The sequence below is a fragment of the Sorex fumeus genome, unplaced genomic scaffold (assembly GCF_029834395.1).
Source record: "Sorex fumeus unplaced genomic scaffold, SorFum_2.1 ptg000130l, whole genome shotgun sequence".
NCBI lineage: Eukaryota > Metazoa > Chordata > Mammalia > Eulipotyphla > Soricidae > Sorex > Sorex fumeus.
Window position 1 is genome coordinate 6,182,433 of NW_026606187.1, and position 25,990 is coordinate 6,208,422.

General features: G+C 56.9%; 2 protein-coding genes across 2 annotated transcripts in view; both read right to left on the reverse strand.

Annotated features, from left to right (window-relative positions):
- COG7 (component of oligomeric golgi complex 7) overlaps positions 1-19,529 on the reverse strand; it is a 38,516-nt gene extending 18,987 nt beyond the window's left edge. The window contains exons 1-10 of the mRNA XM_056138824.1: positions 19,341-19,529; positions 17,302-17,450; positions 16,973-17,089; positions 13,492-13,660; positions 8,742-8,824; positions 7,883-8,005; positions 6,051-6,249; positions 3,828-3,955; positions 2,163-2,317; positions 1,362-1,478 (exon numbers count right to left, since the gene is read on the reverse strand). Of these exons, the coding sequence (XP_055994799.1) occupies positions 1,362-1,478; positions 2,163-2,317; positions 3,828-3,955; positions 6,051-6,249; positions 7,883-8,005; positions 8,742-8,824; positions 13,492-13,660; positions 16,973-17,089; positions 17,302-17,450; positions 19,341-19,509 (1,409 nt within the window). The 5' untranslated portion in view covers positions 19,510-19,529. The remainder of the gene's footprint in view (positions 1-1,361; positions 1,479-2,162; positions 2,318-3,827; positions 3,956-6,050; positions 6,250-7,882; positions 8,006-8,741; positions 8,825-13,491; positions 13,661-16,972; positions 17,090-17,301; positions 17,451-19,340) is intronic.
- A 4,852-nt stretch (positions 19,530-24,381) lies between these two features.
- Positions 24,382-25,990, reverse strand: part of GGA2 (golgi associated, gamma adaptin ear containing, ARF binding protein 2) — a 28,591-nt gene continuing 26,982 nt past the window's right edge. The window contains exons 16-17 of the mRNA XM_056138844.1: positions 25,618-25,728; positions 24,382-25,227 (exon numbers count right to left, since the gene is read on the reverse strand). Coding sequence (XP_055994819.1) covers positions 25,117-25,227; positions 25,618-25,728 — 222 coding nt within the window. The 3' untranslated portion in view covers positions 24,382-25,116. The remainder of the gene's footprint in view (positions 25,228-25,617; positions 25,729-25,990) is intronic.

Below are 25,990 nucleotides of genomic sequence, written 5' to 3' on the forward strand. Positions count from 1 at the left end.
AGCACCAGGAGGTTCACTCCATGGCTTGAAGGCCAGCCGCACACGCTAGGGGAAAAGGCAGCTTAGAGAAGGGAGCACCAAGTAAAGGGTGTTGGGAGGATGGGAGATGCATGCTGAAAGTAGACTATAGACCAAACATGATCGCCACCCATTGCCTCTTTTGCAAACCACAACCCTCAATAAGAGAGAGAGAACAAAAGGAAATGCCCTGCCACAGAGGCAGGGTGGGATGGGGAGATGGGGGGGTGGGAGGGATACTGGGATCAGTGGTGGTGGAGAATGGGCACTGGTGGAGGGATGGGTACTTGATCATTGTATAACTGAAACCCAAGCACAAAAACTTGTAAATCTACAACTGTACCCCATGGTGTTTCACTGATAAAAATTTTAAAAAATAATTTAATGACAAGGATTAAAATAAAATAAAATAAAAATGCACTGAAACCTTGGGAGAAAAAAAAAGAATGGTTTCCAGGGCCCTGAGCACCACTGGGGGCATCTCCCTGCTGCTGAAATTAAGAAAAAAAAGTTTTTTCTAGGTTGCTTTGTAATTTAGCTCGATAGTGCCACTGTTAGGTCACACAGGCGTGAGGGAACAGGACAATGGGCACACCCAATTACTGGCCCCCAGGGCCATGGGCCTGGACATGGTGTATGCAAAGCCAGAGCGTTCCATCCCACGGGAAAGAGGACAGGCCGGGTGCTGTCACTCTAGCTCTCAAGGCTGAAGAACCTCCCCCCCCCCCACAGTCACCCCAATCTGTGCTCCCACCAGCATGCCCAGAGGCGAGGGCCAGCCATGGACCACCAGGCTCTGATGACAACGTGTAGATGGGCTCCTCCCAGCCCCTGGTCATCCCAACGGGTGGTCAATGGCCTCTTAAAGGGTCATCTCAGCACCCTTTGAACTCGGTCAGGACCTTTTCCGGGCCCGGAGGGCGGCTGGTGGTAGGAACTGTGCAGTGGTATAGGCGTGGTTGTTGGAACATTGTACAGCTGAGACCTGATCATGAACAGCTTTGTAACTGTGTATCTCACGGTGACTCGATAATAATAATAATAATAATAACAATAATTTTTTAAAAAGAAACATGACTTGGAAATTACACAAAATGTGATTCATTAAAGACAAAATATAGGGGGGGAAGGGGGGGTATAGCCACAGAACAGCGGGTAGCTAGTCTCACACACACGGCAGACCCAGGTTCCATCCCTGGCATCCTGCATGGTCCCCCAAACACTGCCAGGAGTGAGCCTTGAGTACCACTTAGTGTGGCCCCAAAGGGAAAAACCGAAACAGACGCTCGAAGGCCGAGGAGGGGGACACGACGCCCATGCAGACATCTGTGCCCGCGCTGTACCTGATGGAGCTCTGGAAGACCGTCCAGTCCTCCTGGAAGAGGGCGTTGGGGGCGATGTCGTCCAGCTTGCACTTCTTCCGCACCGACTGCAGGGCGCTGGCGAAGTCTGACACGTACCTGCGGGGAGAGCCGGCCGGGCCTGTCCCAGTGCTTCAGACTGCTGGACACCCACGGTCTCATGAGTTCAGACATGCTGTCAGTGGCCTGGAGGGCATCTGTCGAGGCCCCAGCCCAGGGGTGAGCCCCAACTAACCCTGCCCACGGGGCGGCTGTGGTATGGCCTGGAGATCGTGGCTCGTGGTGAGGTGGGCAGGGGAGAGGCACCGAGACTCGGGGAGAGAAACGGGGCCGATCTGGTCAACACTCAGGCCTGGCAATAACTCAGGGCCCATGAGGTGGGGCACCAGGGCCACCAGGGTGAGAGACGGCATTGCCCAGGAGAGCATATGGGCCAGGGCCCGGACGCTGGTGTGTCCTCCAGCCTGGGAGCTGTCCCACAAGTCCAGACGCCCAGCCCAGGAGCTGTCCCACAGGGCCTGGACGCCCAACCTGGGAGCTGTCCCAAGGGTCCTAGACGCCCAGCCCGGGAGCTGTCCCACGGGGCCTCTAGCCCAGGAGGAGCTGTCCCCTCAGCCCTGGCACCTTACAGGCCCCACGAGACCAAAGTGCTGCCAACAGCCACGGTAGGGGCAGCCTGGGGGTCCCTGGCAGGCCCCCCCAGGGCATGAGCTTCTCAGGCCCCTCAGAGCAGGACACGCACACTTTCCCAGGTGTCTCGCTCAGCCGTGGTTCCCGACTTACTTGGCAAAGAGGGCCTTGAGGGCCGCGAGAAGGCCGCAGGTGCCCAGGCCGTGGGTGAAGCGCATGCACCTGTCCACGGCCTCCGCCGCCAGCCCAAAGAGCTTGTTCACAGACTGGCTCAGCTCCCGCACGCAGTCCATGAGCTCCCCGTGCTCCTGGGGGCGAGCGGAGAGCACGCGTGAGTGAGCGCAGGGGGTCGGGGGCAGTTCCGGGCGGGGGAGGACGGGCTGGGCGGTCAGCGAGGGGACGGACATGGGCAGGAAACGGCGATTCCACCTCCAGACTCAGGGGCCGGAGAGACAGGACAGCGTGGAGGGCGTCTGCCACGCACGCAGCCGACCCAGCCTCCATCCCCGGCATCCCAGAGGGATCCCTGAGCGCAGAGGCAGCAGGAAGCCCTGAGCACGGGCAGGTGTGGCCCCCAAACCAAACCCAACAACAGCAAGCAGCACGTTACAATCACACCTTTCCCTTTTGGAGTGGGAAGAAGGGGTGGGGCGGGGGAGACGCATCACAGTGCTCAAGAGCCTGCAGTGCTGGGGATCAAGGCTGGGGTTTCCACACGCGAAGTCTGAGCGCCAGCCCCCCTCCACCTCCTGGGATCTTCTACTGAATTCTTCCTATTGGTGGGGGTGGGCCACACCCGGGGGTGCTCGGGGAGGAGTCCCGGCTCTGCACTCAGGGATCTGTCCTAGCGGAGCTTGGGGGGCCCTACGGGGTGCCGGGGATGGAGCTCAGGTCAGGTGCGAGGCAGCCACCCCAGCCCGTGCTATGTCTCTGTCCCTCAATTCTCCGAGGAGGGAAGAGCCGCCCTGGGCCACTCAGGGGTTACTCAGCGGCGACTCCCGGCCAGGGGACGGCTCTGGGCAGTGCTGGGGGGCTCACTCAGTGCCGGGCTGGAAGCTGGTGTCCCACATGCAAGTCGTGGGCCCCAGGCCTTGGAGCCCTCTCCCGGCCCTTGCCACCCTCCTGGCCACCTTCCTTAGGCCGATCCCTTTACAGTGATGTTTGCTACAGAAATGGCCTTCCCAGGGGCCAGAGCAATAGCACAGCAGGTAGGGCATTTGTTTGCCTTGCACACGGCCGACCCACGTTCAATCCCCGGCATCCCATAGGGTCCCCCGAGCACCACCAGGAGTAATTCCTGAGTGCAGAGCCAGCAGTAACTCCTGAGCATCACTGGGTGTGACCCCCCCCCCAAAAAAAAGAAATGACCTCCCAGGAGGGGCCATAGAGGACCGGCCCTACTGCCCAAATCCCCACACGCTGGGCTCTGCTGCCCGCCAGCAAGCGCCCTCCGCCCAGAGGCCGCGTGGTATCGGGTCCGTGAGTGCCAGAGCCCAGAAGCCTGAAGCCTGTTTTGTCAGACTCCGGGGACTTTCCACGGAGGATATGGCTGGCCTGCCCCGGGGGTCCATTCCGACAGGGGATGGAAGCAGGGTCAGCCACGTGCAAGCCAAGCGCCCTGCCCCCGCACTGTCTCTCCGGCCCCTCCAGGGTCCCCTCTGGCTTTAGGATTCCAAGAGCCCGACGGGGTAGTGGGTGGCCAGAGTCGTTTTTCCGCTACCCACATTCCTACCCACAACCCTTCCACCTTCCCCAGGATGCCCCCCCGACCACACCCCAGGGCCCAGAATGACACCCACGGGGCCTGGGGGACATTACCAAGGGCACCGCGCTGAGCTGGATGAGGAGGTTCTTTTCTTCCAGTTCACCATAGCGGAGCTGGTAGGGCTTGTAGGGGCCGTACACGGCGTCCACCAGCTCCGTGACCTTCACCAGGTTCTGCTCATCTGTCAGGCAAAGAACAGACAACCAGAGACGATCACAAAGGAGCGAGAAATGAATGCCGGGAAGGGGCAGGTGTAAGGCCGTCTCCTGCAACCGCCCCACTCCCTCCTAGGGCCAGCGATGTCCTGTCTACCTGTCTGTCTGTCTGTCTGTCTGTCTGTCTCATCCCTGCAAACCTGGACCAGCATGTGCGCTGTGTAGAGTTCCCCCTCGAGCACTGTTCCTGGAGCCAGTCTCCTGAGTCCCACAGCCCATCACAGTCAAAGACATGCCGAGTGGTAACCGCCCAGGTCCCCACCCAGGAGCCCCGCTGGGGACGAACACAGACCACTGAGCCTGGAATAGCCCCAGAGCATCACCAGGCGTGGCCAAACATCAAGGGGAAAAAAACTGCCGAACAACATAACCGCAAACCAGCATGTAAGACTGTCCCCAGCAGCTTCTTTATTCGTAAAGGCAGAAAAGCTAAAGGCACTGTTGCAGAGTTGTCATTGAAAAGTGTGTCCTGGGGCCAGAGCGGTCGCACAGGACCCCGAGTCCTCACAAGCAGGAGATATTCTGGTCACCAGCAGTTCCCTACCTCGGGGAAGCAAGAAAGCTCAGTCCGAGGGACACACACATGTCTTGTGACCACACCTGGCGATGCTCTGGGGTTAATTCTGGCTCCGCACTCAGGAGTGACTCCTGGCAGTGCTTGGGGAACCCTATGGGGTGCCGGGGATCTGACCCTCCTCGGCCATGTGCAAAGCAAACACCCTACCAGCTGTGCTATCGCTCCAGCCCCCTCAAATACTTATTCTTTAATTGATTTTTTTAAAGTCATGATTCGTGATCCATATCCTCAGTGAGATACTATTTTGCTATTAAAATGGTGAAATGTTGGGCTGGAGAGTTGGTACAGTGGGTGGGGCACTTGCCTTGCATGTGGTCCACCCAAGTTCAATCCCCAGCATCCCGTAAGGTCCTTCAAGCCTGCCAGGAGTGATCCCTGAGTTCAGTACCAGGAGTAAGCCCTGAGCATCACCAGGTATGGGCCCGCCCCCCTCACGCCCCCCAAAAAGTAATAAAATTTAAATGTGTAAACAAATAAATAAATAAATAAAAGAAATCTTGCCCCTTGCGACAACAGGGATGGAACTTGAGGTGATGATGCTTAAAAATAAGACTGGAGGGGCTGGAGCAATAGCACAGCGGGTAGGGCGTTTTGCCTTGCATGCAGCCGACCCGGGTTCAACTCCTAGCATCCCATATGGTCCGCTGAGCACTGTCAGGAGCAATTGTTGAGTGCAGAGCCAGGAGTAACTCCTCAGGATTGCCAGGTGTGACCCGAAAAGCAAAAAAATAAAATAAGCCAGGAAATGAACGACAATCACAGGGGTTTCTCTCGTGCCTGCAACGTGAATAATTCAAGCAGGGCCGGAGAGAGAGAGCATCGTGGGTTGGGCACTTGCCTTGCACATAGCCGGCCTCAGCTGGATCCCTGGCGTCCCATACGGTCCCTGGAGCCCCACCAGGAGTGACCCCTGGGCACAGAGCCCACCAAGAACAGCCCCTGAGTGCCACGGGGCATGTGCTGTTGTTTGCTTCAGGGCAGGAAGGGGGGCCATGCAGTGCCGGGAATCAGACCCAGGGCTTCCTCAGGCCAAGCCCACCCCCCCAGCCCCTGAGCCCTGTCCCTGGCTCCCACTGGCCTTTTCAGCTGAGCTGGGTGAGGTTTAATAATGACTTGAAAGGAAGTGGACGTGGGGGTGGAGAGGCGGGACAGCCCACCTATGCTCTATCCCCGGCAACCCAGGGGGTCCCCTGAGCCGATCAGGAGCGATGCTGAGACAGAGTCAAGAGGAAGCCCTGAGGAACACCGGGCATGGCCCCCAAAAGTAACTGAAAAGAAGGAAGTGGACGTGCCCCCGAACGTGACCCACTCACTGTCGCGTGGACGCCCACCCGTACCCGGAGCCCCCACAGGAGTGGCCTTGAGGGGGGGGCGTAGGGGCACAGCCAATGCCCCCACGCGGTACCTGGGAACATCCGTCCAGCAAAGGCGCCCCCTGCCCTCCCCGCGGAGGCCAGCTCAGCCGAGCTGCGGTGGGCACTCACGGGGGCCGGCCAGCAGGGCGGCCTCCAGGACCTTGGCGAAGTGGGCCGTGGCGTCGTAGAGCTCCAGCAGCCGGCACAGCTCCAGCTCGGGCCCCGCCCTCTCCACGCAGTCGCTCAGGCAGCTGGGCAGCGGGGGCGCCAGGGCCCCCAGGGTCTGGATCAGCAGCACCACCACCACCTCGGCCGGGTTCTTGAAGACCTGCGGGGCAGAGATGGACGCACCAGGAGTGCGGGGTGCCGGGCCTGGCCTGCACCGGCCCCTCCACCCCCTGCACCCCCTACAGTCCCACCGCAGTGACCCCTGAGCACCGCCGGCTGTGGCCTCAAAAGCAGGCCTCAAGGAAGGACAGGAGCCGAATTTCCGTCTAGAACTCAGAGTGCCTGCATTTCCCGGTCCTACCTCCAGGCATAGGTACATGGAACCGTCTCCTCCAGCCAGGACCCTCCCCGCTAGCTGAGACCCTCCCCTCTAGCCAAGACCCTGCCCTGAGCATTCCTCACAACCGACACAGGAAAGACCTTTATGACCCAGGCCGACTTCTGCATTTGATAGGAAATTTTAATAATAATAATAATAATAATAATAATAGGGGACTGGAGTGATAGCACAATGGGGAAGGCATTTGCCTTGCACACGGCTGACCCAGGTTCGATTCCCAGCATCCCATATAGTCCCCCGAGCACCGCCAGGAGTAATTCCTGAGTGCAGAGCCAGGAGCAACCCTTGTGCATTGCCAGGCGTGACCCAAAAAAGCAAAAAAAAAAAAAAAAAAAAAAAAAAGAGAGAGAGAGAGAGAGAGAAAGAGAGAGAGAGGGAAGGAAGTGGGAAGTGCAGGGACAGGCGGGCAGCAGCTGGCGTGAGTCGGGCTCAGTGTTTCAGGGCCTCCCCAGCCGTGCTGGGGGCCCAAGTGCCCAATGGCGACTCCTGCCCCAAGGGGCCTGCAGATGGACACGAGGGCCCGAGAGTGCCCAAGGCCATCCCAGGGCCTCCTGAACACCAGGCAGAGCACTGCCAATGAGTCACACCCCCAACCCCCTTTGTGATTACTTATTTGGGGGAAGCGGGGTGAGGAGTTATACACCTGGCGTGACCTGGGGTCATTCCTGGCTCTGTGCTCAAGAGAGATGCCTGGGGGTGCTCGGGGACCCCACTGGGCTGGTGGCAGGCCAGGCGAGCTCACCCCATTCTGACTCTCTGGCCCAGCCCTTTCCCCTTCTGAAAGAGGGGGTGCCTGCGCCCCCCCACCCACTCTGAGAACAAGGGGCCATGACGCAGACCCTCTTCCCCGGATGATGCAACCCGACTTTAACACAGTCCAGGCGGAGAGTCTCCCCTGGGGGCGAAGTTGCCCCCTTCCTGCTCCCTCAAGTCCCAGGGCACCTTCCAGACCATTCTCTTCCTCACACGCCCCGCAGGAGGGGGAGAAGCAGGAACTGAGGATTTAGGTCAGGTCAGCCTCCCCCAAAGTTAAGATCAAAACCAGCCCTGCTCCCTCAAACACCAGTCTAGAGAGAGAGCCGGGGCCACCCACTTGCAGATGTGGCGATAACAGCCTCCAGGAATTCCAGGGGTGGGGCTGGGGGGTTCCCCAGCCTACACAGAGGGAGGAGCAGAGGGCCAGGAGGAGGTGGCCTAGACACGGCTGAGGCCCTGGGTCCACCAACCCAGGAGGCTGGGAGAGGTGCAAGGTCGCCTGAGGGTCTGCATGCCCCTGGGCTTCGCGGCTTAATCCCTGACCGCCCTTGAGAAGGTCCCTGCAGAGGTTCCAGACAGCGGGGGTGGTGGCGGGGAGGGGGGCGTCTCCCGAGAACCCCAACAGGCAGTGGCTCACCTGTGAGGCCCACTGGGTCTGCGTGTGCCAAGCGCTCAGCAAGGCGTCGTAGAGGCCGGTGAGCTGCCGGTCCAGGGGGAGGTCACTCTGGCACAGGCCCTGCCAGGCGGCCAGCAGCTCCACCTGCAGGGGACAAGACAAGCAGGGAGGGGGGTCCATGGGGCGCGGGCGGGCAGCCCTGAGGGTGTTCCTGCCCCCTCACCTCCAAAGCACAGCCTGCCCACTCTCGCCCCACCTTGCCCCCTCTGCCCTGAAGTCAGGCAGGGGGCAACGGACTTGCAGGGATTAGATGAGCCCAGGACCTCATTTCAACAGGACACCTGTAATCTGAGCCTTCTTTCAGGAAACCAGAAAATCTGAAAATTCTTAATGGCTTGTTCAGGGCATAATAAAGCTTCAGACATGAATCACCCTCCAAAGACAATAGGAGGAAGGCTGGAGGGATGGGACAGCAGGGTAGGGCGTTTTGTTTGCCTTGCACGCGGCTGACCCGGGTCCGATCCCTGGCATCCCATAGGGTCCCCCAAGCACCGCCAGCAGTGATTCCTGACTGCAGAGCCAGGAGTAACCCCTGAGCATCACCAGGTGTGACCCCAAAACCAAATAAATTAAAAAGGCAAAAAAGATTTTAAGAAAAAAAGGGGGGCAGGGAAAAAAACACCCCCCTTTTTTTATCTGTTGACGAAATCCAGCCATACACAGAAGAGTGAGGGCTTTTTTCCGAAACTGGTGGTAAAATGAATCCACAGGCTGGACCAAGAGCACCCCCTACCGGCTAATTCAAAGTACAGCGGTTTTACCTTTGCGTGAGAACTGGGTTCTGCATCCCTGGGACTAAACCACACTCACAGCCCCTCACCTTGTGGCCCTTGTAGTAGTAGGCAAGAAGCTGGGGCATCCGGTCGACTTCAGTAAAAATCTTCACCAACATCTTGGCCTGATCTAAAGGAGCAGAGGAGAAAGTCCACGCGCAGGGCTGCACACTCGCTGGTAAGAACCCGCCGCAAACACCTGCCCCGAACGGGGCCCCACGTGAGCTGGCGTTCGCGTTCTCGCCCAGACGACGCATGGAGTCATGCGTGGAGAGCAGGAATGAGACTCTTATGTCAGGTCAAGGGCGGAATGCTCGCTCCAGTCACACACAGACATGATGACAACCACGCGCCCACGGGCCCCTGAACACAGGCCGGGCGACGCGTCAGCAGAGTGACCGCTGGGTGTGAAGGGCAAGCCGAGTTAGCACAGGGCAGGGGCTGGGGGCGCGGCGCCTTCAGCACTGTGCCTCAGTCTACCACCCGCCCCACTTCCCCTGGACCAGGACTGGGGTCCGAAAGGGTCAGCTTCAAGGGGCTGGCACCTGCCTTGCACGCGGCCAACCTGGGTTCGATCCCCAGCGCCACCGATGGTCCCCTGCCAGGAAGGATCCTTGAGCACAGAGCCAGGAGTCAGCCCTGAGCGCAGCGGGAGTGGCCCCCCAAAACTAAAACAAAATGAAAAAAGCTTGCCAGCAGCAGCCCCAGGACTGGAGAGACAGCACAGGGGTTACTGCAGGCGACCCCAGTTTGAGTCCCAGGCCCCACATGATCCCCCCCAAGCACTGCCCGGGCTCACTCCCGAGCCAGGTATAGAGAGACTTCGCGAAAACACCATGTAAGATGGCATTCCCCAGGTGAGGGACGCGCAGTCACGGGCCCCCGGCCAGAGAGCGATACCACAGTCCAGTGAGACTCCAGAAAGATGCCGCCCTTAAGCTGCTGCTGGTCCTCAAAAAAAAATGCCATCTTCAAGGACTCAACCTGGTCTTTCCAGGGCCAGGAAGACAGTGACCCGAGCCAACTTCTGTCAGCTGCCAAGGACGAGTCCAGGTTCCCTGCCCTGGCCTACATGGTAGCTCTCGGTGGCGCGGGCCTCACCAGAGAGCCCTTCCTGACTGGTCCCCGTCAGACCCGTCCCCGCTGCCGTTCCCGGCCCCATCCTCTCTGTCAGATCCCTTATCTGGCAGTGACGGGCTCTCTCAGCCCCGCGAGTAGACGCGGAGGAACAGGACCAGGCACTCAGGGCTTCCCTTCAGTCCCCGCAGCAAAAGCCAGAGCTGGGAGAACTCCAGCTTCACTGCCAGCTGCAGGCAAAAGAAGACATGAGAATTGCACGGGTGAGGCCGGAGCGATAGCACAGCGAGTAGGGCTTTTGCCTTGCAAGGGGCCAACCCGGGTTCAATTCCCAGCATCCCATAGGGTCCCCCAAGCACCGCCAGGAGTAATTCCTGAGAGCAGAGCCAGGAGGAACCCCTGAGCATCGCTGAGTGCCTTCTTCCTGCCTCCCACCCCCGTTCCCTCGTCCCCTCCCCTCCCTCTCTGGCAACACCCCCCCCCAAAATAAAAAGCAAAAAAAGAAAAAGAATTGCATGTGTGCCTACATGAAGTTGAACCTATGAATAGATAGCGATGCACTAGTACTTTTCTTAAAAGATTTATGCTAGTGCCAGAGAAAGGGGAGGGTACCTGCCTTGCACACGACCTACTGGATTTGATGCCCGCATCCCACATGTGGTCCTCTGAGCCCCACCAGGGGTAACTGCTAAGTGCAGAGCCAGGAGCAACCCCTGAGCATCGCCAGGTGCTGTTCAAAAAGAAATTTGAAAAAGGGAGGGTGTGGCAGAGCAATAGCACAGCAGGTAAGGAGTTTGTGCTGCACGTGGTAAGCCCAGTTCGATCCCTGGCATTCCAAGCGCCCCCCGCAAGCCAAGCACAGCTGCAGAGCCAGGAGTAAGTCCTGAGCACCACCTGGTGTGACCCCAAAACAAACAAACAAGAGAATGCACACAAACAAAGAACACACACACACACACACTTTTAAAGGATTGATGCTATACTGGGAAATAGAGAAAAAAAGATTTATACTTTACCCGAAAACAACAACAACAACAAAAAATATATATAGGCCATTACCAGGTGGTGAGTTGACTAATTAAACATTTTCCTCCTTAGGGGCTGGAGTGATAGTACAGCACGTAGGATGTTTACTTAACCACATGGACAACCCAAATTGTAAGCCCAGCATTCCATCCGGTCCCTGAGCACCACCAGGAATAATTCCTGAGTGCAGAGCCAGGAGTAACCCCTGGGCATTGCTGGACGTGGGAGGAAAAACTTTTCCTTTTTATATTTTTCAAAAGTTTCAAATAACACTTTTTGGTTTGAAGGCCACACCCGGCAAGGCTCAGGACTTCTTCCTGGCTCTGCTCTCAGGGGTCACTCCTGGTGGGCGCAAGGAACCAAGCCAGGGATTCAAACCAACATCAGCCACATGCAAGGAAAGTGCCTGAACCCTCACACTATCACCCCGGCCCCCAAATAAGAGTGTGACTGGCTAAGCATCTGTGCGGGACCCTCTCCACATTACAAGGGTAAGGTCTCAACTTGTCCCCACAGATCCAGAACCCCCCGACCTCTTCCTGCACCTCCCCCTCCGGCAACCACCGTATTTCTCAAATGTTTAATGACCTGCGTGCAGCGCTTTCATCATCGGAAACGTTGCTTTCCAACCACTGCGATCTCAAGCTTCTGCACACACGAGCTCCTTCATCGCCTCCTCGGTGTTCCTAAGCACTTTTCACATTCCACCTTGCATAAAACCATCGGTGTGCCTGTTCTCTCTCCCAGCCTCACCCTCCAAGGGCTGCTGAAAGGTCCTTGAAGGAGAGCAGCCTTATCTCGATCATCTCTGTTTTCCTGGGCCGCCGAAGAAATATTTCTAATACTATTGAGGAGTTAGTTCCCACACCCCCTCCGAAAATTCCTACTCTGACTGCCCCGGCTGGCACTATAAAATACCGACACACCCACTCCCGATGCCCACCGCCTAGCCTAGGTGGCTTGAGGAATGAGCGCAGAATTTGATAAACAGCCGCATTCCACACATATCAGAGAGCCACAGGAGGCACTGCCCGACAAGCTCTTTCTTGCATATCTGGCTAAGGGCAGAGGAAATGACTGCCCGGGGCACCAGCCCCCAGGCTGACGCTGAAACAGAGCGCAGCTCCCGGACAGCGCACCGCCGACCCCTTCTGGCCGGGGCGCAAATGACACCGCAGCGTACAGGCGTGAAAGCAGCAGAGGGCAAGCTGGCCTGGATTCGAGCCCCTGGCTCCGCAACTCCCACACCATCGACTTGGGGAGCGGCCCCCAAATAAAACCAAAACAACCCAAACAAGAACAGAACCACGTGGGCGCTGGGAGCTGACTCAGACGGCCGGAAGGCAGGCTCTGAGGGACATCAGGACTTGTTCTGATTCAACTGCATCACCATAAATAATGGTGACGGGCTGGTGATGGGCTGGAGCGACAGCACAGCGGGGAGTGAGTTTGCTTTGCATGTGGCCGACCCGGGTTCGACTCCTCCGCCCCTCTCGGAGAGCCCGGCAAGCTACCGAGAGTATCCTGGCCGCACGGCAAAGTCTGGCAAGCTCCCCGTGGCGTATTCGATATGCCAGACACAGTAACAACAAGTCTCGCAACGGAGGCGTTACTGGTGCCCGCTCGAACAAATCGATGAACAATGGGAGGACAGTGCTACCATAAATAAACTGTCGAATAAACAAAACGTGATCCTGTATCTCCCGGGCACTGCACGCTTCCCTGAGCGTCACCAGAGCGTCGCCATGCACTGCGGGCTGGGACCCAAAAGCACACCCCAAAAATCCTGCTAATGACACCAGCTCACAACGACCCACTGGGGAGGCGAGGCCGTGGGACGGAAGTTGGAATGCGCTGAATTCACTGGAGCACTTGATGCCGGAGTAACCGCGGCCACCGTCACTATCAAACCAGCACATGGGGCCGTAGCGACGGCACAGAGGCGGGCGGATATGTGACCGAACAACGTGGCAAGACGCTAATGCCGGGTCTGCATGTGCCTCGACCCCGACCTTTCTCCATGCTTGAACCGTCACATATAGAACGCCAGGAAGGGGCCAGAGAGTGAGGGACCTGATGCAATGCAGCCAACCCTGGCCCGCTCGCTGGCACCTCCCACGGTTCCCCAAGCCCCGGCAGGAGGGACTCCCAGGCTCAGAGCCAAGAGTCGCCTCTGCACACAGCCAGGTGCAGCCTCAAACCCACCCCGCCGAAATGAAGTCAAACAAAACGCTGAGGGCTGGGAAGCCAGCAGAGCGCTCGTCAGTCGCCTGCCTTGCAAGGGGCTGCCCTGGCCACAGCCCTGGCTGGAATGCACAGCGCCGCTTCCAGTCCCGAGCATCCGCAGGAGGTCAGGCTGAGCACAGAGAGCCAGGGGCTGCCCCTGAGTCCTGCCGGGTGTGGCCCAAATGCCCCAGTCTCCAGGACCCCCAGCAGATGCTGCAAAGGCGACGCCTACCGGAGGGATGAATAAGAGTGTGTGCTTTGCACGAGGGAACCCCAAGTTCAATACCCAGCACCACATGGTCCCCGAGTACCACCTCCAAGGGCTGCCAGCGTGGCCCCCTACACACTCTAGAAACCCTAAAGTTTAGATTCGTATCCAGTCCCTATCTTCCAATCCACAGGAAGACACTCGACAGATTCACGACGGGGACCTGAGGGTCACCAGTGCTGGGCAGTGCCCCGACTCACCCACAGCCTGCGAGGAGAAGGCGGCGATGATCTGGGGGCTGGCAAAGGCCTCCAGCCGGTTCTTGAGCGCCTCCAGGTGCACACACTTCTCCGAGTAGTCGGGGGTGTCCACGAGCATGGCCAGGCTGTTCTGCATGCCGATGAGCTTGGCCGAGATCACGGCGATGTCCTGCAGGAAGCACAGCACCAAGAGCACTGAGATGAGGAGGCGCCTGCCTCAGAGCCCTCAGGGTGAGCTGTGGGGCTGCTGGAACGACAGCAAGGCGGGAGGGTGCTGGTCTTGCACGCGGCCGACCCGGGTTTGATCCCCGGCATCCCATAGGGTCCCCTGAGCACAACCAAGAGTAATTCCTGAGTGCAGAGCCAGGAGTCACCCCTGAGCATCGCCGGGTATGACCCCCTGGCCCCCATAAAAAAAGGACAAAAAAGTGGGGGCTGGAGCGATAGCACAGCGGGTAGGGCATTTGCCTTACACATGGCCGACCCGGGTTCGATCCCCGGCATCCCATAGGATCCCCTGAGCCCCGACTGGAGTGATCCCTGAGTGCAGAGCCAGGAGTAACCCCTGAGCATCAACAGGTGTGACCCCCCACCCCCATCCAAAAAAAAAAAGAACCAGAGGGGCCACAGGGAAGAGGACTGGGGCTGAGACACTCACACTGTAGGCAGTGGACCCGAGCTCAATACCCAGTCCTGCGGAGGGTCCCCGTGGTTTGCACACGGGCTCACCAGCGCTGCCCTCTGAGCCCTGGCCCCCACCGAAGGCACCGCAGCACTCATGCAGGCGCCCACCTCGGCCGCACCTTCCCAGCTGTGGCACTCACGGGACTTCTGCACTGCTGTGCTTGTTGGGGGGGCCCTTTCTGGCAGCACCCACACACACCTAGCCACAGTGAGGGACTTTCCACTGGCCCAAGTTTACTGGTCAGGCCAAGGATGTTTTCCCAAATAGCAGAGAGGCCTAGAGCCCAGCTGGCTCCAGACCCCATACCTGAGGGCCCCACTCTAAGTTACTCTGTTGCTATTTGTTTGTTTGGTTTCTCACTTGCCTCTGGTTGGGGTCCGGGACCACACCGGGTGGCAGGAAGAGGCGGCCCCCAGCAGCACTCACAGGTGCAGCGTCTGGCTCTGTGCTCCCGCATCCTGCGGCAGCAGGCCCTGAGCCCCGGCTGGCTACAGACAGGCCTAAACTCCCTAAACTCCCTCTGCCGGGCTCGCTCCAGCCCCAGCCCCAGCGCTGCACTTTCCCCAGGCACTTTTCTTTCTTTTCTCTTTTTTGGTGCAAAGGAATGAACGAAGGGCCTCAGTCACACAGAGCACATGCCCTCCCGCTCATCTACATCCCAGCACTCGGTGCTAGTTTTGTTTGTCCAACAGTGCTCAGGGCTGACTCCTGTCTCTGCACTCAGGGATCACTCCTGGAGGGGCCCCGGAGACCCTACGGGATGCCGGGATCTAACCCGGGTTGGCCGCGTGCTAGGCAAGCGCCCTCCCCAGTGTACTATTGCTCCAACACATCAAGTGCTTTTTTTTTTTTTTTAATTCAGAGGGGACCAAAGTGACGATACAGGGGCTAAGGCATTTTCCTTGCTCTCAAATGAACCCACTTTGATCCCTGGTGCCACATATGGTCCCCTGAGCACCACCAGGAGTGATCCCTGAGCACTGTCAGGCATGGTCCAAAAATACACACACAAGAAAAATTGAGAGTATACCCAGTAATTGTGCTTCGTTTCAGCATTCAACAGACATCAACCAGATGCAGACACTCATTCACAGATACTTGAGACACAAAGGAAGAGTCGCACAAAAGGCTTGCAGGGCACCAAGAATCATGAGGATCACAGCGGGACTCGGACTCGGCTGCAGGGGGAAGGATGAATTCTGCCTGCAGGGCTGAGAGGCCAGCAGGGAAAGACAAGAAAGGGGCCGCAGCTGGGCCCTCAGAGCTGAGCGAAGTTGGTCTCCTGGCCATGAGCGGAAGGAACCGCTCCGGCAGGGAGCTAGTGTGAAGGCTGCAGGCTTCGTTAGACATGCAACTCAGAGATCCAACACTGGTGGTTTACACCTACTCACGTCAGAGGCCGGCCCAGGCCTGCAGCTCAGTGGGAGGGCGCTTGCCTGGCGCGCCATGTGTGAGGGTCCGGGTCAATAACAAAATTTGCGCTATAGCACTGGCCTCCCGTCGTTCATCGATTTATCGAGCGGGCACCAGTAACTTCTCCATTGGGAGACTTGTTACTGTGTTTGGCATATCAAATATGCCAAGGGAAGCTTGACAGGCTCTGCCCTGCGGGCAGGATACTCTCGGTAGCTTGCTGTGCTCTCCGAGAAGGACGGAGGTATCGAACCCAGGTTGGCTGCGTGCAAGGCAAACGCCCTACCAGCTAAGATTAAAAATTAAAGGGGCTGGAGAGACAATACACTGAATAGGGCATTTGCTTTGCATGCGGCCAAACCAGGTTTGATCCCCCGGCCCCCATATGGTCCCTCTGAGCCGGGCCAGGAGTAACCCCTGAGCACCACTAGGTGTGGCCCAATAAGGATACCAAAATAGGGGCGAGAGTGAAAGTACAGAGGGGAGGGCATTTGCCTTGCACGGGGCCGACCCGAGTTCAATCCCTGGCACACCATATAGTCCCCCAGACTCTGAGCACCGCCAGGAGTAATTCCTGAGTGCAGAGCTAGGAGTAACCCCTGAGCATCGCTGGGTGCGGCCCAAAAAGAAAAATAAATAAAAGAATACCAAAATAAAACAAAATAACTTGAAAAAACAGGGCTGGAGATAGTCCAGTGGTCAGGACACTTAAGTGCCTTGCACTTGACCAAACCAGGTCCAGTTGGGTTCAATCCCCGGGACCACATTTGGTCCCCTGAGCACTGCTAATGGCGATCCGTGATGCTGGTGATGGGACTGGAGTTGGCAAGCTGTATGCCTGAAACGCAACTACGAATAACTTTGTAAATCTCAATACCTCAATTAAAAAAAATAAAAAACGAAAATAAAAAAGAACCAGAGGCCATATTTAAACCTACTCTCTCTCACAGACCTGTGCTACTGAGAATTCACTAAGAAGTGCTACTTGTCAGCTGGTTTTTGGTTTGGGTGCATCTCCTGGCAGTGCTCAGGGCGTGCTCCTGGCTCTGTGCTCAGGGATCACTCTCGGCGATGCCGGGATCAAACCAGGGCCAGTGACACACAAGGCACGTGGCCTTCCCCGGCACTCTCTCCCGGGCCCCTTCTCTGTTAACTCTCACTGGGAGTCCCCCACGGAGCTTCCGCCAAGCAGAAGAGACCACAACAGACCAGGGGCCCCCAGAGCCGCTCCCCACCCTAGGCCCTTGTGGGGAGGTCATGTGTGTCTTCACACCTGGATGGAAGTCCAGCGCGGACAGAGCCACGACAGGCCCAGTCGGAAACCCGAGACCCACAGACCCGGCACCGGAAACCCTGGGCGGGAACCGAGGCCCAGACACCCACCTGCGTCTTGAACGTCTCCTCTATGTCCGCGCTCAGGGTGCTCCACTTGTCGGCCTCCTGCAGCGAGTCGGCAGCCAGCTGCATCCTGGACTTGACCTGGTCGATTTCCACCAGCACCTACGGGAGAGGCGCCGGCTCAGCGCCCAGACCCAGGCCACTGCCTCCACCCGAGCCTCAAACCCGGGACCACGGCGTGCTGTGCTCCGGGCTGAGGGAGCCAGGACCCCTGTCCACCGCTGAGCACCGGCGAAGGAGAAACCCCGGGTGGACATGCATAGACATGCACGGGCTGCCTGAGATCAGGACCCAGGACGCGAGCACCCTCGGACCTTCATGGACTGCGAGGTGTCCTGCTCGAACTTGCGGATGTCCTCCTTGACCAGGATCATCTGCTCCTTCAGGAAAGACGCCTCCTGCTTGAGGGCCTCCACGTCCCGCAGCACCTTGGGCATGTTCTGCAGGGCCTGGTGGCTGGTCTCTGTCACGAGAAGCAGAAGGGGGGACATTCGGACCCAGGGCCTACCAGCCAGCAAATAAGAGCGCCTGGGGCCGATCAGAAACTTGACCCCCGAGTTTCCCAAGACTGTGGGGCAGAGGAGGACCGATGGGGGGACGGGGTGGGCGCTCGGCCAAGACTGCATCCTTCCTCAAGTGGTGAACTTTTGGGGGGGCGGAGAGGGGCACACTCTGTAGTGTTCGGCAACCTCTCCCAGCTCAGTGCTCACTCTCAGAGGTGCTCAGGGTCCCAGGCGGTGCCGGGAATCAAACCTAGGCCTCCTACGTGCAAAACACACTCTCCCCTTCCTAAGAAACGTACCAACAGCCCAGAGCGCCCTCGGGTATGGCCCCCAAACCAAACACAGAAAAAGAAAACCAGCACTTACAGGGAGACGGGGCGTGCGTTCTGAGCACTGGAAACCATCCTGCTGCCTGCCTGCCGTGGGGCTCCCCGGGCAATACTGGGGCGCAAGCACAACCAGATGTGCCCCCATGCAAAATAAGATGATTGTTTAAGTGGTTGTCTCTGGAAGGATAAGGGCCAGCTTTCACCTCAGAAGGGCCTGGGGGCACTTTATTGGCTTACGGTTCTAAATGGAGCCGAGGTTTGAGTTATACTAAACGTGCACACTTCCCAAAACTCCTTAGCCAAAACCCATACGTTTAACCTATGTCAAACCGACTGAGTCAGAGAGAACTAGGTGGGGGGCTGGAGACATGGTACAGCCCGTAGAGCGCCTGCCCTGCACACAGTGGACCCGGATTCCATCCCTGGTATCCCAGATGGTCCACCAAGCCAGCCAACAACACTGCCAGGAGTGCCCCCTAAATACATCCGGGTGTGGCCCCCCAAACCAAAACTAAATACAAACAAAAAAAGAACTAGGCGGGGGCAGAAAGATAGTGCAGAGGTTTAGGAAGATTGGCTTGCATGGGGCAGACCCTGTTCAATCCCCAGAGTGTCACCCCTCCGAGCACCGGGCCAGGAGTGATCCCTGAACACAGAACCAGGAGGAAGCCCCGAGCACCACTGGGTGCGGCTGAAGCTTCAACCCACCCCAAAGAACGGGAACAGGGGAGAACTCAGCAGACTATCTCACATGCTGCAGGCTCAGGTTCAGTCCCGGACACCACAGGGTCCCCTGAGCACGAACAAGTGTGCCCCAAGCTTCCAGTTCGATCCCTGATACCGCCTATGGTCCCCAAGCACCACAAGGAGTCACCCCTGAGCACGGACCAAGAGTAAACTCAGCACCACCAGGCATGGCCCCAAACCTCCTCACACTTTTTTTTTTAATGGAAGCGTCTGACACAGAGCAAGAACAGAAATATTCGTTGCACGATTAATGTCCTCCCTCCTTCTCTCCCTTTGGAGTTTTCCTTCCAGGCCTCGTGGGGAAACGCCCTCTCTGAGTGCTCCCCGCAAGAGCTAAGTGCCCCGGGATCCAGTTCTGACCACTCCTGACCCCCGTCCGCACTGCCTGCGGCGGGCACTCCAAGGGGGGGCGGGGCATCCAGCTGCCACTTCGCTGAGGCGCTTTAGGATCGTATCAAAGTTGTCTCGGGGGTTGCGGAGCAGGAAACTGAGCGGAGCAGGAGGCTGAGCCTGAGCAGAGATGGTCGATGCACCCACCAGGCTTTAGGAGACGCAGCCCCACTTGCCCCCACATTGGCACCGATGTCCGGCATCAGCAGCCCCATACGTGCACCCCGGACCCGTGCACCCCCCAGAACCCCTGCACCCTTCAGAATCCCTGCACCCCTCGCCCCCAGGACCCCTGAGCCCCCCGGATCCTTGCACCCCACACCCCCGCCCCCGGGGCCCCTGCGCCCCCGTCCCCCGGTGCACACAGCGGGCCGCAAGGCTCACCCTCCACGGCGTGGTTCACCTCCTGGATGAAGAGCTGCAGCTTCATCACCAGCGTGGCCGCGTGCCCGTCGGCCTTCCCCGCCGCCGCCTCCTTGGGGCCGGCCCTGAAGGCCGCGTTGATCCACTCCTTCACGTCGAAGTCGTCGGCCAGGAACCTGGAGAAGTCCATGGCCTGGGCGCCGGGGGCGCTGCGGGAGCGCCCACGCTGCCCCGGGACCGCGGCGCCCGCCCACCGCACCTGCCGCCGGGCCCCCCGGCCGCACCTCCCGCGGAGCCTCGGCCGTCCGGGGCTGACCCTCGCCGCGCGCCGTACTCCCACCGGAAGTGGCTGGCAGTTACCAGGGTGACCGCGCGAGCGCGCTTCCGGGCCGGTCCTGCAGACACGCCCCCGGCGAGCCCGGGACTCGGAGCGTTCGCCTCGCCGGGACGCACTGCCGAGTGTTCGGGGAGAGCTGGGTTGTGGTGAATCACGATGGATTCTTTTTTTAGTTTTAAACGCATCTTACAAAGCTTTTATGAATCGATACGCAGCAAGAAATTCAGACCAACCAGTTTTGCTTTTTTTCAACAAGGTTCAAAGTCCTTGGTTCTACTCTCTGGTTATATAGCTTTATCTCCCTTGGTTTAACATCACATGATTAATCATAGCTTTTTAAAAATGTTTTTTATTAGTGAAACGCCATGAGGTACAGTTCTAGACTTGCAAACTTTCGTGCTTGGGTTTCAGTTATACAATGGTCGGGTCCCCATCCCTCCACCAGTGCCCACTTTCCACCACCGCGGGTCCCAGTATCCCTCTCTCCCACCCCGCCTCTGTGGGCTTTTTGCTCTCTTTACTTTAGGGTGCTGTGGTTTGCAATAGAGGTATTGAGTGGCCCCCCGTGTTCGGTCTATAGTCTACTTTCAGCACGCATCTCGCATCCCGAGCGAGTCCTCCAAACTACCCTTTACTTGGTGGTCCCTTCTCTGTCTGAGCTGCCTTTTCCCCCAGCATCTGCTGCCAGCTTCCAAGCCGTGGAGCCGACCTCCTGGTACTTAACGATTCTTGGGTGTTCATCTCCCATTCTGTTACTTTATGTACCCCAGATGAGTACAGAGTTTCTACGTCTGTCCCTGTCTTTCTCACTCATTTCACTTAACATGATACTTTCCATGTAGAACCACTTGTATGCAAATTTCATGACTTCATCTTTTCTGACAGGTGCATAGTATTCCATTGTGTAGATGTACCAAAGTTTCTTTAACTAGTCATCTGTCTAGGGCATTTGGGTTTTTTCCAGATTTTGGCTATGAACACACAAGTGCAGCAATTAACGTACAAGTGCAGATGTCATTTTGGCTATACTTTTTTGCCTCTGCGGGATATATTCCCAGGAGTGGTATTGCTGAGTCAAATGGGAGCTCAATTTCTAATGTTTTGAGAATCATTTATACTGTTTAACAAAAAGGCTGAACCATTCAGCATTCCCACCAGCAATGAAGGAGGGTCCCTTTCTCCCCACATCCATGCCAACACCGGTTGCTTTTGTTCTTTTGGATGTGTGAGGTGGTATCTCATTTTTTTTTCTTTTTGCTTTTCGGATCACACCCGGCAATGCTCAGGGGTCACTCCTGGCTCTGCACTCAGGAATTAGCCCTGGCGGTGCTTAGGAGACCATATGGGATGCTGGGGATCAAACCCGGGTCAGCTGCGTGCAAGGCAAATGCCCTACCTGCTGTGCTATCGCTCCAGCCCTGGTTTTTAAGGAACTGTGATTTACAATGTTATATTTCAGTGGGTAGGGCGATTGCCTTACACGCAGCCAACCTGAATTCGATTCCTCTGCCCCTCTCAGAGAGCCTGGCAAGCTACTAAGAGTATCTTGCCCACACAGCAAAGCCTGGCAAGCTCCCCGTGATGTATTCTATATGCCAAAAATAGTAAGAAGTCTCACAATTTGTTGTGAGATGTTACTGGTGCCTGCTCGAGCAAATCGATGAACAATGGGAGGACAGTGCTACAGTGCTACAATTCAGTTTTATTTAGCCTTTTTTGGGGGGTCACACCTGGCGATGCTCAGGGGTAATGGTATTCACCCAGAAACTGACTTTAAGCCCATCATAGTAATGGTAGAAAGCCAGCCTTGCATTCTTGGGATAATTTTCATTCTCGCATCTGGGCATATTTACATAAAATGCTTTCGTTGCTGGATTTGATTTGCTAACTTTTTTTGTGAAGGATTATTGTAATTATGTTCTCCAGGGAAATTATCTTTTAGTTTTTAGTTGAATTTCCTCTGATTTTCATTTATGGGGTGATATTCATAGTGACTTGACAGGACTTTCTCTGCGTTTTTAAGGATTTGGTGCTGCCTTTTCATTGACAGTGCTTTGCCATCTTGGCCTGTCCATTTCTTTGTGGGAAATTTTTAAGTTACTAAACTTCTTGTTTTATTTTATTTTTGTTTTTGGGTCACACCTGGCGATGCACAAGGGTTACTCCTGGCTCTGCACTCAGGAATCACCCCTGGCGGTGCTCAGGGGACCATGTGGGATGCTGGGAATCGAACCCGGGTTGGCGGCGTGCAAGGCAAACGTCCTACCCGCTGTGCTATTGCTCCAGCCCCTTCTTGTTTTTTTATACACACATTTTAATCGACGATCAACGGGAGGGCCTTTCCTTTCCCTTTCCCACATTTTAATCAGTAGGTCTTTCTAGAAATTTCACTTTAGCTGTGAAATCTGCTGGCACAAAATTGTTTATTTCTTTGTAACCCCTTTCTATTTCTGTAACATTGGTACATCCCGTGACCTTTGTAAGTTGTGTCTTTTGTTGGTCAGCTAAGAAGTTTGAGGTTTTCTTTCTGAATTCTGGGTGGTACTCTAGGGACCATGTGGTCAGTGTCCCTGAAATCTAACCAAGGCCTACTGCATGCAAAGCATGTGCTCCTGCCTCCGAGCCATCCCCCAACCCACACATTTTATCGTGTTTTAAAAAAACAAGCTTTTTCCTTCTGGAAAGAAAGATGGCAGCCACCTCGGAGCCTTTTGGAAAGCCAGGCATGACTGGTCCTGACGGGGTGACTGAAACCTCATGGGAAGGGGGGCGCTCCCGGCTTGTCCTTCACGCCCTACTGAGGTCATGAGTTGCCCCCCATGAGTGGCTCTCTGGCACAGCCATGACTCTAGAGCCACAGAAACCAGTCTTATAATTATGTGACTCTCGGCAGAAATACTTCCAGGCTTAATAAGTAAAATATCAGAAATCGAAAATCCCGCGGCCGCTATTGTGGCCGCGTGACATCATTTGGTTTTTGTAACAAGCTGTAGAAAACAAATTATTTCACAATGCCTTTTGAGCAGGTCTGATTTGGGGGCTTAAACTCTAATAATGGTGCATCTTTTGTTGAAACAATGAATCTAATCAAAGTAGAGAGAGTGTTAACTAGAATTCATCTGCCTCACAGGGGGTATATTAGGGTTCTTGGTGGTGAAAAATAAGTACTGGTGAAGGGAAATGTGTTTGATGATTGCATGGCTGAGACTTAAACCTGAAAGCTTTGTAACTTTTCCCAGTGATTCAATAAACAAATAAAATATTTTAAAAAATTCTTTTTTTAAGTTTTGGGACCACACCGGCCGTCACTTCTGGTGGTGCTCAGGGGACCATATGGGTCTGCCAGTGATTGAATCTGGGCTAAGGCAAATGCCCTACTCAATGAACTATCACTCCCGCCCATTTCATTTTCTTTCTTTGTTGTTGCTGTTACTGCTGTTTGGTCACATCCGGCGATGCTCAGTGCGTACTCCTGGCTCTGCACTCAGGAATCACTCCTGGTGGTACTTGGGGGGCCCTATGAAATGTTGGGGATCAAACCCAGGTCGGCCGCGTGCAAAGCAAATGCCTTCCCCACTGAGCTGTGGCTCTGGCCCCCCATTTCATTTTTAATGGGTATCTTCATGTTCTTATGGAATTTAAGTCATTTTTCCTTTCTATTGTTAAGGGGGGTTGGGGTCACAGAAAGCATAGGGTGACAGGGGCGGCCTACAGCGAGGGGGATGGCACTCAGGGTCTCACACACACTCCTGTGCTCCAGGGCATGATCCAGGCCGCAGGCTCCGCCTATTTTTAACCTTCACTATTCACACCCAGCAACAGCCCATCCAGGCCCAAGGACAGGCTCACAGATAAGAGCATTGGAATCCAGTCTTAAGTTCACTGATGCTCTGTAGGAGTGGACTGCAGGTAGAGGCCAACGGATAGGAGGAAAAGTGGTATTATCGAAACATGAAAGGACTTTCTTTGGGGGCCAGAAATACATCACCATGGGGAGAGTGCTTTCCTTGCATTGGCCAATCTGCATTCAATTCCTGGCACGCCATGTGGTCCCCCAAGCCTCACCGAGAATGATCTCTGAGCATGAAGCCTGGAGTAACTCTTGAGCACTACTGGGCACCCCCCGCCCCGTCCCCTAAGAAACAAAATAAGGACTTTCTTGGGGCGGTGGTCAGGAGCGCTCTCTCCTACACAGATAATGCCGCGACGGTGGGAACACTCAACATTATGTTGGACAGAGAACAGAACCTCGCATCCTTCAGCCCGTCCCCCTTATCGGCTCCATGAATGAGCTCCCCTGAGGCGTAGCATCTTCTTCAGACTTAAAACTCCACACAGGGGCTGGAGCAATAGCACAGCAGGTAGGGCGTTTGCCTTCCTCGCGGCCAACCCAGGTTTGATTCCCAGCACCCCATATGGTCCCCTGAGCACCGCCAGGAGCAATTCCTGAGTGCATGAGCCAGGAGGAACCCCTGTGCATCACCAGGTGTGACTCAAAAAAGCAAAAAAATCAATAAAAAAAATAAAAGAACCTCCACACAGTGCATCTGCTGCACGGATTATTTATTTGGGGACCCCTTCTGTGTGGTCACCATGTCTGCCACTGCTAAGCTCTTTGCCGCTACCACGGCCCACAGCTCTCAGGGGTCTGTGAAGCGGAGGGGCCCGGGCGACCCCCAGGACTGACGTGCTGCCCACCCCGCACCCTCCCCCCCCCACACACACATACACACAGGCCTGAGGGATGCCTGTGGAAGGACCATGAGGACGGAGCCCAGACAGGGGCCCCACACACAGGCTCCCCCAGCCCCCCTGGGGCCCAGGGAGGGGGGCTCAGTAAGGCACGGTGATGAAGGTCATGAGAGGCCAGCTCTGGTCCAGCGGCGGTCCCTTGCGGTCCGTTTTCAGTTTCTCCAAATCCTTGCGAGCAGCATCTGCTCATGGGGATGGAGTCCAGAGAGGCCCCAAAGACCAACCAGGTCCCTCAGAAGGTCCCTGAGAACTCCAGCCTGGGAGCAACCAAGATGTTCAAAGGCTGACAAGGCACCGAAAGAATGAACGAGAAGGAAACAGGCTCGGGCGGGGGGTGGGGTGGGGGAGTGGAGACACCCAACTTTGGCTGAGAGACCCTCCAGCCTGAGGCAACGGCTTGGGCAGGTACCACCAAGCGGAAAACGGGTGAGTGCGGCAGGGGGACTGGGGCTGAGGGAACATCTCCCACGCTGCCCACACCCCAGGCCTGCCATATGCACACATGCATGTGTGCATGTATGCATGCACACACATACACGCACATGCACACTCAATGTGCAGAGGAAGCAGGAAGTGGCCAGGGGGCCTCCCGCGCCCGTGTGCGGGAGACACCCCCAAACACTACACTAAGTCACCACCAGTCGTCCTAAGTGGGCCACCCAAGGAGCTGCGTGCCGGGCGGGAGCACTGCATGGGCCCGCCAGGGTGTCAGGCGGTGGCCAGCATGGCCGGGTCGGGGACATCTTTCACTTCTCCTACTTCGCTGAAAGGCTGCCCGCCCTGGTTGAATGTCAGCTTATACCGCAACCGGATGGGCTCCTGGGCAAAGACAAGAAGGGACACGGGTGAGGAGAGAGCCAGCAGCCCGCCCAAGGACACATGTCCACCCCCCAGGTCCCGGCCTGTCACTCAGGAGGGGCACGCCGACTTCCCCTAGGAAGCCTGAGACCCCGGCATCCGCGAGCATCCTGGGAATTACAAATGTGCAGAGTCCCCCAAGGTCCCCAACGCAGCTGAGTGGCCAGCCCACACCCCGGTCCCCAGAGGCTCATGCTCAGTGTCTGCTAGGATGACCTGCTCCTGAGCTGCGGCCCACAGCCCTAGGCCAGCACTGCAGGCCCAGCAGGGGACGGCAGCAAGAGCCCGACCTGCGTCCCCTCCCCACCAGGGGCCTCTCGAGGTCGGCCTCCCCGCACTCCGGGATGTTACCTTGTGTGGGTTGTCCAGCAGCAGCATCTGCGAGATCACGGCCGGGGGCGTCAGAGGGCTGAAGGCGGGCAGCTTGGAGCTGGATGCCGGCTGCAGCTTCACCCGCATGGACTGCAGGACACACACACACACACATATGCACACACACGGCCATTTCCTGAGCCCCCGCGGCTGCAAGCAGGAGCAAGCAGCCCCCCAAAGACCGTTCCCTCCGCATGGAAGGAGCAGGGTGTAAGGGTACATCTTGGATAAAATTTACTTGGGGGAGAGGCCAGAGAAATAGTACAGCGGGAAGGGCACTTGCCTTGCTCGTGACCAATGCAGGTTCGATCCCCAGCACCCCGTAAGCATCAGCGCCCCATAAGCACCAGCA